This window comes from Balaenoptera physalus (assembly GCF_965194825.1).
Source record: "Balaenoptera physalus genome assembly, chromosome: 7".
NCBI lineage: Eukaryota > Metazoa > Chordata > Mammalia > Artiodactyla > Balaenopteridae > Balaenoptera > Balaenoptera physalus.
Genome location: NC_138886.1, coordinates 105,130,272 through 105,145,018, shown reverse-complemented (window position 1 = coordinate 105,145,018; position 14,747 = coordinate 105,130,272). Strand labels below are relative to the sequence as shown.

At 36.8% G+C, this 14,747-nt stretch overlaps 1 protein-coding gene across 1 annotated transcript in view; it reads left to right on the top strand.

Annotated features, from left to right (window-relative positions):
• SPIN1 (spindlin 1) overlaps positions 1–13,613 on the top strand; it is a 64,555-nt gene extending 50,942 nt beyond the window's left edge. Inside the window, 4 exon segments of the mRNA XM_082471360.1 lie at positions 1,194–1,447; positions 6,150–6,383; positions 10,361–10,546; positions 10,549–13,613. Of these exon segments, the coding sequence (XP_082327486.1) occupies positions 1,194–1,447; positions 6,150–6,383; positions 10,361–10,546; positions 10,549–10,607 (733 nt within the window). The 3' untranslated portion in view covers positions 10,608–13,613.
• The last annotated feature ends 1,134 nt before the right edge of the window (positions 13,614–14,747 follow it).

Sequence of the window (14,747 nt, the reverse complement as noted above, 5' to 3'; positions counted from 1 at the left end):
AAGTTTTCCTTCTGAGGTGTTCCCCAGATGGTGTTCCCTATCTTGCTTAGGTAAAGGACTGTGTCAACTGATTCTAGGCCTCCTTGAGGCAGCTTTAATATCTTGTTGTAACCTGTTTCTCTGTTTCACAGAACCACTAAGTTTACCAAGCTGGTCTACTTAAAATATGTACAACTGTAGTTTTAAATATTACAGGCTACAATAAATTACTTGTTTTTAAAAGTTTATTTGTATTTATGCCATTTGTTCACCACTTTTATTTGTGGTTTACCAGATGAGAGCTTTATGCCCATAAGAGTGTGGGAGTGGGTTCTTTTCTGCTCCCTAAATTTTTTCATTCTTGGCATATAGCGGCATCCATGTGCCAGCATGGCTTTGGCCTTCAGCTTGCATTCAAGCCAAGTCTTGTCACTTGTCTCTGGATTTCTACATGAAATGAAGTTTTTTTTCCCTGATATTGAGAGCCAGGTGTATTATTTGTAAACATTGTATGTAGATTTTTCAATTGTTTGTAATTGAGAAAGAATGTAGTTTGGTGTTGCTTCAATAATTTTTAATACTACATTAAGTATTTGTTACAAATTTAAGTGTTGAAGGTTATGTTTTCTAGAGAAATAATGATAGTTTAAATGCATGGGTAGAAGCCAGCCTGGACTCCAGTTTAAGAAAAAGTTAAATGTCTAGTTTATTCTTATTGTTTAAGCCAGTGGGGACAAAATTATGTGGGCATTAGAATGGGTGAAATTGAATTTCTTGAATTAATGAGAAATGGATTTCTGTTTTACAAAGCCATATGCATGTGCGGTTATTTCATGTAGTCAGCCCTTGTCTTTCTTTGATTAATTTGCATAATTGTGAGTTGATTGAATTAAAGGCAACTCAGAAAGCTGAAAAACTGATACTTAATTTTAAGGCTAAGTTGCTATTGACTAGTTTTGTTTTTCTGCGTGTCCACAGTTAGGGTGCACAAGAAGCTTCTATTGCTAGAGACGGGCCGCACCTGTGAGCCACCACTGCATGGCTGTGGGACTGGGAGATGGCTGCCTGTAGCCACCTGAACCCCGAGTGTGGCAACGTTAGCTAGCATAGGACTGAGCCATCTGTGATGGGAGCATGCTAGCTAGCAGTAGTTGTGTTGGTAGGAGTGCATACTTCTGAGATGATACCTTACGTGTGTATATGTGTGAATACAGAAAACATCGGAGCAGTGTGGGGCCGAGCAAACCTGTTTCCCAGCCCCGGCGGAACATCGTAGGCTGCAGGATTCAGCATGGGTGGAAAGAGGGGAATGGCCCCATCACCCAGTGGAAAGGAACCGTTCTGGACCAGGTGCCTGTAAATCCTTCTTTGTATCTTATAAAATACGATGGATTTGACTGTGTTTATGGACTAGAACTTAATAAAGATGAAAGAGTTTCTGCGCTTGAAGTCCTCCCTGATAGAGTTGGTAAGTTCTCTTTACTATTTGTGCATTATATGCTTTAAAAATGATTATTGAAATGGATGCTTTTTGATTATTAGCATTACTGGTATTTTTTTTTATTGGAGCATAAGCACTTCTGATACACATTTAAATCAGTCACCTAAAACCACAAAAACTGCTCAGCAAATGTTCTAAAACCAAAGTTCAAGGAACTGTGAAGGATATAAAGACGTATAAAATTGTTCCCCAAGAAGTCGACAGTCTAATAATGTCTAATATGATTATTTCCCACATTTTGCTCACTGTTTATCTGGACTCTGGTGAGTAAGAGTATTTCTCATTAGCTCAAATATTCAGTGTGCTCATTTCATCAGATTATAACAGCTCAGAAAAATTTCACGTATTTATTTTAGGATCTTTATGTGAAGTGAATTTTTATCATTGTGTATTATTACGTAAGTGATCATTGTACCTTCAGCCAAAATTTAAGCAACCAAAACATGTGAACTCTATTATACTACATTCTGGGGGTTCGTTTGTGCAAGGTTTGTGGGAAGTGAATGGCTTTTTTAATGTCATACAAATCAGTTTCGCCTTGCATACCTTAGGTTCCTTAAGGCATAAGGTGTCAGTTAAATAATAATGACTGGTTTTATTTTTAAGAATAAAATAAAATATGATTTTATTTTTAAGATCAACAGAATACACCCAAATTGTTACTTTCTTCAGAGTATTTACTTTGAAATGTTTTCTTATTATTACAGTGATGCTGCTGCTATTGCTTGAATCTGGTTTATGCTTTTGGAATTGTCCTTCAAAGCCTATATATTTACAAATAGAGCCTCAGCAGATCTGCACTTGGAGGATAGAAATTTGGGATCAAATTGTCAAGGGAAGACGCTTACCTAGTCCCCTTTCCCCCTTTGTTTTTGCCGTTGTGTCCCTGGAACACATGCTTCCTCATCAAGTTAACTTTGCCAGAGCAGCAAGTTATTTTTTAATCCTTGCTTTAGATAGCAAACACTGTCTTTATTCATCCTGTATAAATATAGTTCAGTTTTCACAGAAATCTTTCTTTAAATTTGTATTTTTAACCAAAGGTAACTAATTATGTAATAGTAAATCTTTGGCATTTTAGTCGAAGTTCGGCTGAACACATTCTTCCTCGTGAGGCACATCCTCTTTCCTCTTGATCTTGACATCAGTCCATTTTCCACATTAGAAATTAACATTGAAGAATCTTCCCTTCAGGGCTTATAAAGTATTATCCACACCTTTATATCAATTATTTGTGCTCAGTAATTATCATACATTCTTTTTCTGACCCAGAATTTTAGTTTCTGACCCCTTCAAGGGCAAGGCTGCTAGCTTACTTGAAATTTACTGCATTCTGCCACATGACCTGTGTTAGCTCTATTGTCATCATAGGACAGAAGAAACCTTTTATCTTGATAAAAAAGTGATTTGACTAAACGAAAATATCCGAAGATATATGAGTATCTCTGGTGATGGGATTTAAGGGTTTCTTAATGTTTTTCTTTCTAGTTCTGGGCCATCTCTGTTTCCAACAGTAGACATGGATTGCTTTTGTAAACAGAAAAGCAATTTTAAAAAGGAAATCCAAAGGCCTGTGTGCAAACCAGCAATATGTTACATGCCTAATTTAATTAGGAGTTAACTATGGTATTCCCTATGATACTTTAGTCTGAAAAGTTATTTGGACTTCATTTATGTTCCGTGTAGGAAGAAAATGGTCTTTCCTAATTTGCTTAAGGCAGGCAGTACATTAGACTAAAGTTACAGTTTTGTTTTCCTTAAGCTAAAGGTGGAGAGAAAAGTAAGTCAGTCAACCCAAAAGCATGTGATGTCACAGCGTACCAGTTCCCAAAGTGTAGTCTGAGGACCCTTGAGGTTCCCAGAGGCCCATTCAGGAGGCTTATGAGGTCAAAATTGATTTTCATAAAAATCTTAAGATATGATTTGCCTTTTTCACTCTCATCCTTTCACAGTTACACACTGGAGTTTCCCACTATTTGGAAGATCTGCATAACTCAGTGAATACAATATATTCTATATGAGCAATGCATGATGTTACCAAATCATATTTTGGTGAAAGAGCCATTCAAAGACTGACAGATTTTTTTATGTTGTGGTAAAAACACAAAACATTAAATTTACTACCATAATTATTTTTAAGTGTACATTTCAGAGGCATTAAGTATATTCACATTGTTATGGAATAGGTTTCCAGAACTTTTTCATTTTGCAAATCTGTAATTCTTTCCCCATTAAAACAACAGCTACTCTTTTCTGCCTCCCCCTGGCCCCTGGCAGCCACCATCCTGTTTATATGAATTTGATTACTTTAGATACATCATAAGTAGAATCATGTAGTATTTGTCTTTTTGTGACTAGATTCTTTCCCTTAACAGAATGTCCTCAAGATTCATCCATGTTGTAGCATGTGATAGGATTTCCTTTCTTTCTAAGGCTGAATAATATTCCATTGCATGTGTATACCACATTTTTTTTCCCATTCATCCATGATTGGACACTTGGGTTCCTTCTACCTTTTGGCTATTGTGAATACTGCTGCTGTGAACATGGGTATACAAATATCTCTTCGAGCCCTTCTTTCAGTTCTTTTGGGTATTTAACCAGAAGTGGAATTCTGAATCATATGGTAATTTTGTGTTTAATTATCTGAGGAGCCTACATACGTAATATTTTCCATAGTGTTAATGTTTTGCAGTCCCACCAACAGTGCCCAAGGGTTCCAGTTTCTCCGCATCCTCACTAATATTTGTTATTTTCTGTTGGTTTTGATTTGCATTTCTCTGATGATTAGTGATGTTAAGCATCTTTCATATGCTTTTTGCCCGTTCGTATGTCATTTTTGCAGAAATGTCTATTCAAGTCCTTTGCCCACTTTTTTGATCAGGTTGCTTGATTTTTTTGTTTTGTTTGTTGTAGAGTTGTAGGCGTTCTTTATGTATTCTGGAGACAAATGAATTTTAATTTAATAGTGTGACAAGTTTATTGATAATGATTTCAGATTCTACATTGCAATTAACCTTTAAGGAAAGCTACCACTTGTTGAGTTTTGATGTGGTATCATAGAAGAATATCTAGAATTATCTGAAAAAACTAATAAAATATTTTTTCAACAGCATATCTTTGCGATTTTATACACCAACTAAAAGTACATACAACAGATTGAATGCTGAAACAGATATGAGATTCTAGCTGTCCATTTTTAGAGCTAGACATTTCTTACTAATTTTTTGTTAGAAAATATTTTTCATTAAAAACGTGTTTCTGTAGGTATTTAAAAATATTTCTAGATATGTCATTTATAATTTCTAAAATAGTTGGTACTGATATTTATCATTCATATAAACAAATGTACAAAAACTTTTAAGAATGTAAAGGAGTCCTAAGATGAGAAAGTTTGATAACTTCTGGTATGAAGAAAAGTAGTGGGATTTTGCTTTAGTGTCATGCAGTGGGGAATTCTATGTTATTTTTGGTAATTGTTGCATACTTAAGCAAAGAAAACTACCGTATGTGTTTGCAGTGTCCTTCTGATAAAATTGGATGGCAGTATCTTTACCAAGAAATTCTAATCTTTGTTCCTTTGAACTTTGACAAAAATAGAAGCGCTAATTTTTTTTTAAAGATAATTGTCTAAAATGCGAGGAATGGAAAAACCTTAAAATCAGTAGGTTCCTCCATAATTTTCCCAATATTAAAAAAGAAAATGAAACTTGTGATTTCTCACCTGTGTCTTCAAGGAATGTAGAGCAGGGCTGCAGAGGGCTATTGATACACCAGTAGGGAGGCCTGTGTTCCTAATCACACAGGCCATCAAGAACAACCTGCTTTCCTCTGAAATAATTTATACAACAAATGTTGAACCCCTGTGATCACAGTATTGGAAACAAGATGGGAAAGGCCTTTGCTTTCATCACTGTGCAGTCTAAAAGCAAGTAAACAAACATGTAAAACAAGATAACTGCAGAGAATGGTAAATGTCTTTAAGAAATCAAGCTCGGTTAGGTGACTAATTGTTGGGGCTATTTTCACCGGGTGGTCCTGGAAAGCCTCTGGGAAGACATCTGCTCAGGAAGAGCCAGCCCCCGAGGATGTGGGGGCCGTAGTCAGCCCAAGGGTATCCCAGGAAAAGATGCCCATGCTGCTGAGGTGTAGGCAGTCAAGCAGTATGTGACGAACCAGGAGGGCAGAGGGCTGGCAGGGGATGATGGCCAAGGGGCTGTGGATCTGGAGAAGCAGTTCGTTATTCAAATTATGAAAGGAAAGTGCTGGAGTATTTTAAGCAAATGACCAACACAATCCGGTATAACGGCCACAGATATCACTCTGATTACTGTAAAAATAAATTGTAGGGGCAAGAGTAAAAACCTGTGCCTTGAATAGGTTAATACCTTGGTTTTCATAAATGGTCAGTGGTTCTATAAGATATTTAAAAGGCAAGGTGGGTAAAGGGTACATGGGAACAATATTATTTTTGGAACTCTTCTGTAAGTCTATAATTTATCTCATAATTTAAAATAATTATCTATTAAACAATAACAAAAATCACTTTATACCTTGAATAAACAACTAAAAGTTTTAATTAGGTACAGTACCAAGAACAGATGAATTCAGAAAAAAAAAGAAAAACAGATTCTTTCCCGTAAACCATTGTTTGCTTTTTTGTCCCCAGCAACATCTCGAATCAGTGATGCACACCTAGCCGACACAATGATTGGCAAAGCAGTGGAGCACATGTTTGAGACCGAGGATGGCTCTAAAGACGAGTGGAGGGGAATGGTCTTAGCACGCGCCCCTATAATGAACACATGGTTTTACATCACCTATGAAAAAGATCCTGTCTTGTACATGTACCAGCTCTTAGATGATTATAAAGAAGGCGACCTTCGCATTATGCCCGATTCTAGTAAGTATAGATTGACAACTTTTATTTTTGGTAATTCAAAAGGAATTTGAATTTTAGAGCAAGATATTTGATTAACTCTTATGCAGATAACATTTAAAAATTTTAATTATTAGGGTTAAGTGATTATTCTTTTAGTCATGCACCAAGCATAGGTTGTGGAATTTTCACCCTTTTGCCAAGAATAATTTACTTTCCCTGTTCTGGACTTTGGACTTTTATATGAATGGTGTATATAATGTGGGGTCCTTTGTGACTAGCTTCTTTAACTCAGCTTATGTTTTCAAGGCTCATCCATGTTGTAGCGTGTGTCTGTACTTCATTTCTTTTAATAACCAAATACAACTCGATTGTATGGATATACTATATTTTGTTTATTCATTCATCTGTTGATGGATATTTGGATTTTTTTTGCTTTTTGGTTATTATGAAGAATTGTGTACAAGTTTCTGAGTGGACATTTGTTTTCAGTTTTCTTGGGTATATATGCCTTGGAATGGAATTGATGAGGCATAGTGATCACTCCGGGTTGAATCATTTAGGCAACTGCCAGACTGATTTTCAAAGTGGTTGCATCATTTTACATTCTCACCAACAGTGTGTGAGAGTTCTGATTTCTCCACATCCTTACCAACACTTGTTAACTTGACTTTTTGATTCTAGCCATCCTAGTGGTAGTGAAATGATACCTCATTGTGGTTTTGTTTTTCATTTCTTTGATGACTAAAGATGTCAAGTATCTTTTCGTGTGTTATTGGCCATTTGTGTGTCTCGTTGGAGAAATATCTATTCACATCCTTTGCCTGTTTTTCAATTGCATTGTCTTTCTGTTATTGAGTCGTAACAGTCAATAGTACAGGTACAAGTCTCTTGTCAGATATGTGACTTGCAGATACTTTTTCTTATTCTCTGAGTTGTCTTTTCACTTTCTTGATAGTATTCTTTGAAGTACAAAAGTTTTTAATTTTGATGAAGTCCTGTTTTTCTAGTTTTCTTTTTATTGCTCATGCTTTTGGTGTCACATCTAATAATCCCTTGCCAAATCAAAGGTTATGAAGATTTGCCCCTATGTTTTCTTCTAAGAGTCTTACAGTTTTAGCTCTTACATGTAGGTCTTACTTGGATCTTTGATACATTTTGAGTTAATATTTGTTTATGATGTGTCATGCCCAACTTCTTTGTTTTGCATGTGGCAATCCAGTTGTGTGAAAACCACTTTTTGAAAGGACTGTTCTTTCTCCTACTGAATGGTTTTGGCACCCTTGGTAAAAATTACTTGACTATGGAGGTATGGAGATATTTCTGGACTTTGAGTTCTATTCCATTTGTCCATATGTCTATAGTTATGCCAGTGTCACACTTGATTACACTGCTTCATAATAAGTTTTAAAATCAAGAAGTGTGAATCCTCCTTTCTTCTTTTTCAGAATTGTTTTGGCTGTTCTTTGCATTTTAGAATTTTAGAATCAGCTTGTCAGTTTCTGCAAAAAAGTCAGCTGGGATTCTGTTAGGTATTGTGTTGAATCTCTAGATCAGTTTGGCGGGGGCGTATTGCCATCTTAAGTTAAGCCATTGACCCATGCGCATGAGGTGATTTTTCATTTATTGAGTTTTTTCCATTTCTGTCAACGTTTTGTAGTTTTCTGAGTATAAGTTTTTGCACTTCTTATAGTCCTAAGTATTTTATTCTTTTTGATGCTATTGTGAATAAAATTATTTTCTTAATTTCACTTTTGCGTAAGCCTTTTTTTTTTTTTTCTTTAAACTACTCAATAGCTTTTCCTCAAACACATGAATTCTTGGCCCTAGACAGATGTGGCCGACTGACAGACACTGGATTTATTAGCAATGTAACACCATCTCTGTTCCTTTTTTTTTTTTTTTTTTTTTTAAAGTTCTTCCTGTGAACAAGCCACTCAGTGAATCTACTCATGTGCTCATCTGGCCCTGACTTCTGCCTTCTTAGATTTTTTTTTTTTTTTAAGTGTGTGTATATTTGCTGTAAATGTGTAATGTATATAGGCGGGAATTTAAATATGAGAGCATACCATAAAAGCATTTCTCCAACCTATATGAAGTTCTAAACTTTTTTGTAGAGAAATGTCCAAAGCAAGTACTGTTGACTTGATAATACAAAGTATGAGGTCATTTGTACATTAAATCATTGCCTGTACCGACCACGTCTTTATCCTCCCACTCCTTTCTTTTGAGTGGTATGGAAGTTTATTTGCTGTTACTTGCTGTTTTGATAATTCTGATACAAAGAGCTCTGCAGTGACCTCTGAGTCCCTGGCTTCTTCACTCATGGTTACTATAAAACGTATGGCGATCATGTGTTTGTAATTTCTTTGTACACATGAGGTGCCACAAAAGTGTGATGTGGAATGATGTTGCTGCTTGACGGAAGAGCACTGTTGAAGAAGAGTTCAGCTTAGATTTCCTCTTTACTTCCTTTTTTTAAAGAACTGATAACACTATGCTCAGGTGGTTTGTTTGTGTTGTGTGAGATCAGAATAGCAGGTTTCAGATTAGGCCATTCAGTGAGAGAATTTATTATAATCAAAGAGGCAAACTACTGTTAATACAGACACATGATATGGTCCAAACCAGGATACATGTGAAAATAAAAAGGTGCACTGCTAACCATTGTGTCAGGACGACTGGCATAAGCGCTGACTGTCTTGGGCAAACCAGGATACCTGGTTGTCCTACTTGAAGGCTCTCTGTTACTACATGGATAAGAGCTTGAGTTATTCAGGACCTGTTAGGGGTTTCTGAAAATAGAATTGTAACTGCCTAGCTCCATCCCCTGGCTCCCCTTTTTTGTACTTTGTTTCTTTATTGTTGGCAGTGATGGTTTGTTCTCATTTTATGTGTATTCCTAGAATTTACAGAGCTCTTGCTAGGTCATAGGGCGGGCAGTGTTTTCCAACGCTCAGATTTTCCTGGGGACTTCTAAAGAAGTACACGTGCCTCAGCCATCCTCTGAGATTCCGTTGTAATTGGTCTGAGGATGGAGTTCACTTGGCACCTATTTTTATAGCACAGGAAATCTCTTTTATTTTCAAACTGGGTTAAGAGGACCATGTGTGATGAAATGAAGTTGAGGGAAAAAAAACTTTAAGGATTCACAGGATAAGACAGGAATACTTAGGCATTTTAAGTGCGTAGCACATTCTCAGTAATCCCAGTAGGTATTATCTGCTTTGAAATTATTTCAAAGTAAAGCAGGCTTATTTTTAAGAAGTTATAAAACACAACATTGTAAATCAACTATACTTCAATAAAATTTTTTTAAAAAAGAAAGAAGTTGTATAATTACAGTTGATTCTTGAACAGCTTTGGGGTTGGGGGTACTGATCCTCCGCGCAGTTGAAAATCTGCATGTGACTTACGGGCAGCCCTTCGTATCTGCGGTTCCTCTGCATCTGTGGATTCAACTAACTGCAGATCGTGTATTTACTATTGGAAAAAATCCCTGTGTAAGTGGACCCATGCAGTTCAAACCCCTGTTGTTCAAGGGTCAACTGTATTTAGTTTTTTTCTTGACCCTTTCCTTCTTTTAGTCCATCCCTCTTTAGGTAATTATAGCTATAACTAAATATAAGCCAAAGGAATTTCTGGTTATGATTTTCAAAGTCGTTTACATGTCTAGCTCTTGGGGGGTCAGCACACTGTTTTTGTAAATAAAGTTTTATTGGCACACAACCACACCATTCATTTATATATCATCATCATCTGTGGCTGCTCTCATGTGACAACAATACAGCTGAGTAGTTGGTACAGACACCGTATGGCTTCAGGGCTAACATATGTATTGTCTGGCCTTTGAAGGAAAAGTTTGCTGACTCTTGGTCTAGAAAATCAAGATGAATTCAGGATATTAAAAAAAATTTTTTTAATTATTAAAATAGATATGTGAGTTGGTGTGTATCTAAAAATTGACTCTAAATTCTCTTATTTCCCCCTTTTAAATACAGATGATTCACCTCCAGCAGAAAGGGAACCAGGAGAAGTTGTGGACAGCCTGGTAGGCAAACAAGTGGAATATGCCAAAGAAGATGGCTCTAAGAGGACTGGCATGGTCATTCATCAAGTAGAAGCCAAACCGTCTGTCTATTTCATCAAGTTTGATGATGATTTCCATATTTATGTCTACGATTTGGTGAAAACATCCTAGATGTCATCACGAACTTTGCCAAATTTGTGGAACTATTAAATGTATAATTTGTAGACATAAAGACTTGATTGCTTTCCAGTTTAATGAAAGCTTAAATGTCCCTGCGAACCCACAATCTCTGCCAGCAGAACTGGTTTTGTTCTGAATAGTACAGATTTATGTGAACACAAAGCATTTTGTGTAAGGAACTCCTTCCTCTTAAAAGAAGTCTGTCTGTTTGGAAGGGAGTTACAGGCAAGTCTGGTAAAAGTTAAGCTAGTATCATAGTCATTTAAAACTGTAGTAGATCTTATCCACTTTCCCCTTCACGCTTAACACTGTTATTCTGCTGCCACAATGCAAGCATAGTTTGGTATTTTTGTTATTGCCTTTTTTTGAGATATATATGTATCTATATCTACCTACCTATCTACATCTGTGTGTATACATATATAATGTATATATACATACACATAGATCTGTGTGCGCGCACGCACACACACACACACACACACACACACACACACTTCATGGGCAGTCCTTTCTTTGTGGGTTGGAGTGGGGGTTACATAATTTTCTCCAGTTTAACAGGAGTGCTGACCCAAGCCACTTGTATTTAGTGTATTCAATGTATTACTGCTGTTTATTTAAAATTAAATTTGGGCACAGGAAGCACATCGGGACATTCAGCTTATTTTGAAAGTCAAGTTCAGAGCACCATTTCAGTCTGGAGGCTTTAAACTGTAAATTAAAATATGAATCACCTGTGAACATTTAATGACCCACATTACAATTTTACAAAACAGTTAGAAATCTGGGTAAAAGGCTGCCTTTAATTCTAAGCTTTGTACATTATTTGTTTACATTTTTTTATCATAAATACTTCTTTTTAAGCAAAGCCCAGGTACTTGGTCCACATAGTGTAATGCAGGTGTATTTTGGATGGCACATTTGGTCCATTATTTGTACAAATTAGTAATCTGGAATTTTAGTACACGGATTTAAAAGGCAACAGTATATCAGCGGTTTATGTGTATTTGGTAAGTTCCTGGAAGAACGTAGTGCTTTTATATTAGAAATGTAAGTTTAAGAATGACGTTGTTGCCTTTTAACAAGTTCTCTGGGATACCTTTATTTTTATTACTGTTATTACTGATATATGATTATGGTCAGAAGACTTTTCCCCCTCGGCTTTTCCCCTCAAAGAATGTCTAGACAAATAACAGCTTAAATTCCTGACACCTCTTGTGGTGCTGTATGTTCTTACTCATGGTGTGCTGTTGATGTGGAGTCATTCCATTTGGTGGATCCTACCACATCAGGGTCAGTCACCTGCACTGGCTTGTGGGTGTGACTGATAGCAGCCCTTAGCCACTGAATCCTTTCCTGCAAGGTTGTTTTAACTAAAATAGAACTGCAAAAGTGGTTCATTTAGCAGCAGAACGTCAGCCTATCACTTTGTTTTGGATGATCCCTGGCAGTTTGAAAGCTAGGAGAAAGATGATTTGTGAAACCAGTCTTGTGGAGGTTGAAAATCTTACCTCAGATTTGGGCAGAAAGCTTAAATGCATATGAATCTCAGTCAAACACCAGGTCTGTGTGACGTCTGTCATGGCTGTTCTTGATGTTAAGAGATCCTGTAGTTTCAAGGCCGCGCTATGCGAGGTTTGTGTGATGCCCATTTTCGCCTTCAGGAAGGCTGTGCCTTGTTGTGCTGGTGGGTGGTAACCTCGCGCACCATGTAAATACAGCACCCCAGGTCTCTCCAGCGTGCCCAGTGCCTCACTGAGGGCAGCCAGGGGTGAGCTCCTCCGTGCAGTGGGTACCCAGGTCTTAGATGTTCCTCCTGTGCTTGAAACAAGTGTCATGCTACAGATCTGTCATCTGTTCTCCTGGAGGCTCTTGTAAAGAGTTCCTGCATGTGAATCTCAAGGTTGAGCCCAGCTCCCCGTGCCCAAGTGGACACGTGTGGCCCAGAGAGGGAGTTGTCCAGCGTGCACTGCATGAACAGGACACAGTGACTTCAGACTGAAAAATAAAGTCCTTTGGAGGCATCCTGAGGGTTGGGTCAGTTGAGTTGAAACATTTCTGGCATTACTTAATGACTTGCATTGTGGTTTTTCTGCAAGTACCTTTAGCAACTTTTAATACCACGTGATCTCTCTAGATGAATGTGACGTGATTTATTATCATCATTATTTTAATCATTGTTCCATTTATTGCCTTTAGGGTTGAAGGAAGGGGAAGGGGTCTTTTTGTTGTTCTTTTTTCCTTTTTTTTTTCCCCATTCTTTTTTCTTTTGGTGGCTTAAACCACACTTCCTGACGCCATGACTATGCTCCCCAGCCGAGTATTTCAGGCTTCGTCTAGGCTCATGTTTCAGATCTGCATGCACTGCTTGCATTTTCCTGGTATCGGAATGTTGGTTCCTTGTTCTAGGAATACAACATTAATTTCCAAAATTATCATGGGACTTGTGACAACACAAGACATGAATCTCTGTATAAAATGTATTGGCCTTTCTCATTGACCTGCTATAGTATTATTGTGTCGTGTGTGTGTGCGTGCGTGATGTCTGGCTGCCATGTAAAGCTTCAAAGGAAAACCTTAAAAGCAGACCATCCTTTTTTGCATGCTCTATTCTAAGTAGAATGTTCAATGTAACTAACTAAAATTGCATGTTAAATATATTTAGGTTTTTTGTTTTCTATCTTTGTTTTTATTTGTTTTCAGTTTCTGTATATTTGCTTAACTGTGCTGTTTCAGTGGTTGTAGGGTAAAGATGCACTGGTGAAGCAAATGTAGTGCCAACAGAAGGTGATTTTCCAGTTGTGTATGTCATGCAGCATTTGAAGGGACTGTGCATTCTTAAAACAGTCACAGTTGCTTCTAAACCAGATTTCATTTCTATTATTGTTTTACGTGCCAAACCCTGAAGTGCATTGGGCTTGAATCTCTGAACGCTGTGGACCCATTAGAAGACTGTTTTGATTGTCACAAATTGTAGTGCCTGAAGACATCCTTGAAGCTGATTGTCTTAAAAAAAAAAAAGAAAAAGTTCTCCAAAGACAAAACAGGAATTATTGTAACAGAAAATAATTATGGTCAAAATGTCTGTGGTTCCTTGGAAATGCTGCGCTTTTTGTATTTTCCATCATTAGTGCAGTTCGAACGAATGTGTATAGTTCAGAGGTCTTCGTGTTCGCATTTTAAAATTAGGTAAATGACCTCATCTTTCAAGCTTGAATTCATTTTTAATTTTAATTTTATTTTATACAATGTGTAGACAGTTCCCTGTTCTCTGCATTTAGAAGTATAAACAATATAAATCTGTTCATTCTGTAAGTAATTTTTATAATTATGATGTAACTCTATCCTATTCCTTAAAACATTTAAAATAAACCCTTTATGTGCAACTTTTGACTGTAAATTTTGTGCTTATGAGCAAACTGATGTGTTAAACGTGCTTCTGAAAAAGTTTTTGAAGTTTTACTTGAAGATTTTAAGAGACCTTTTTTCCCTCTTTTCACCAAATGTAAATGTCAGATATATATAGGAACAGAAAGAAATAGAATTTTTATTTGAATGATAATTAATAGTACCTGTAAAGAAAGGGAGCAATAATCAATAGCCCCAATATATTACATAGTCCAGAATATGAAAGTTTGTGATTAGCAATTAATGAGAAATTTCAATTTATCATAAAATTTTAAACTTAAAAGAATTGTTTAAATAGAATGAAATAATGTGTGTTTTATACTTTCACATCTTTTCTTGCTATAATTATATATTGCTTTTATTAATACTTAAACACCAACTAGTGAAATTCAGCAGTGAAAAATCTCCATTTTTTTTTCAGTAGTAAGGACAAAGACATGTAGGTAATACTGGAACTATATGTACTCTGTATTTTATCTTCCTGGATAATTTTATCAGTGAGGGGGAAAAGTAGAGTTTATGGTATGCCTGCCCTTAATTAGATTCATTTTTTATGTTTCCCTGTTTGGCCCAAAGATCCGTGGTTAAAGCTAGGACGGGACAGGTCGCTTTTCTTGCTGCCAGAGTGGCTGGGGAGGCTTGGCATGGCAGCTGCAATGACCACTGCTGAGGCCCTGGCCAAGGGGATGCAGGACCACCTCTCAGACTCTGGTGAGAGGAGTCGCAGACAGGTGTAGGGAGGAGATGAACCTGGAAGCACACGTGTTCAC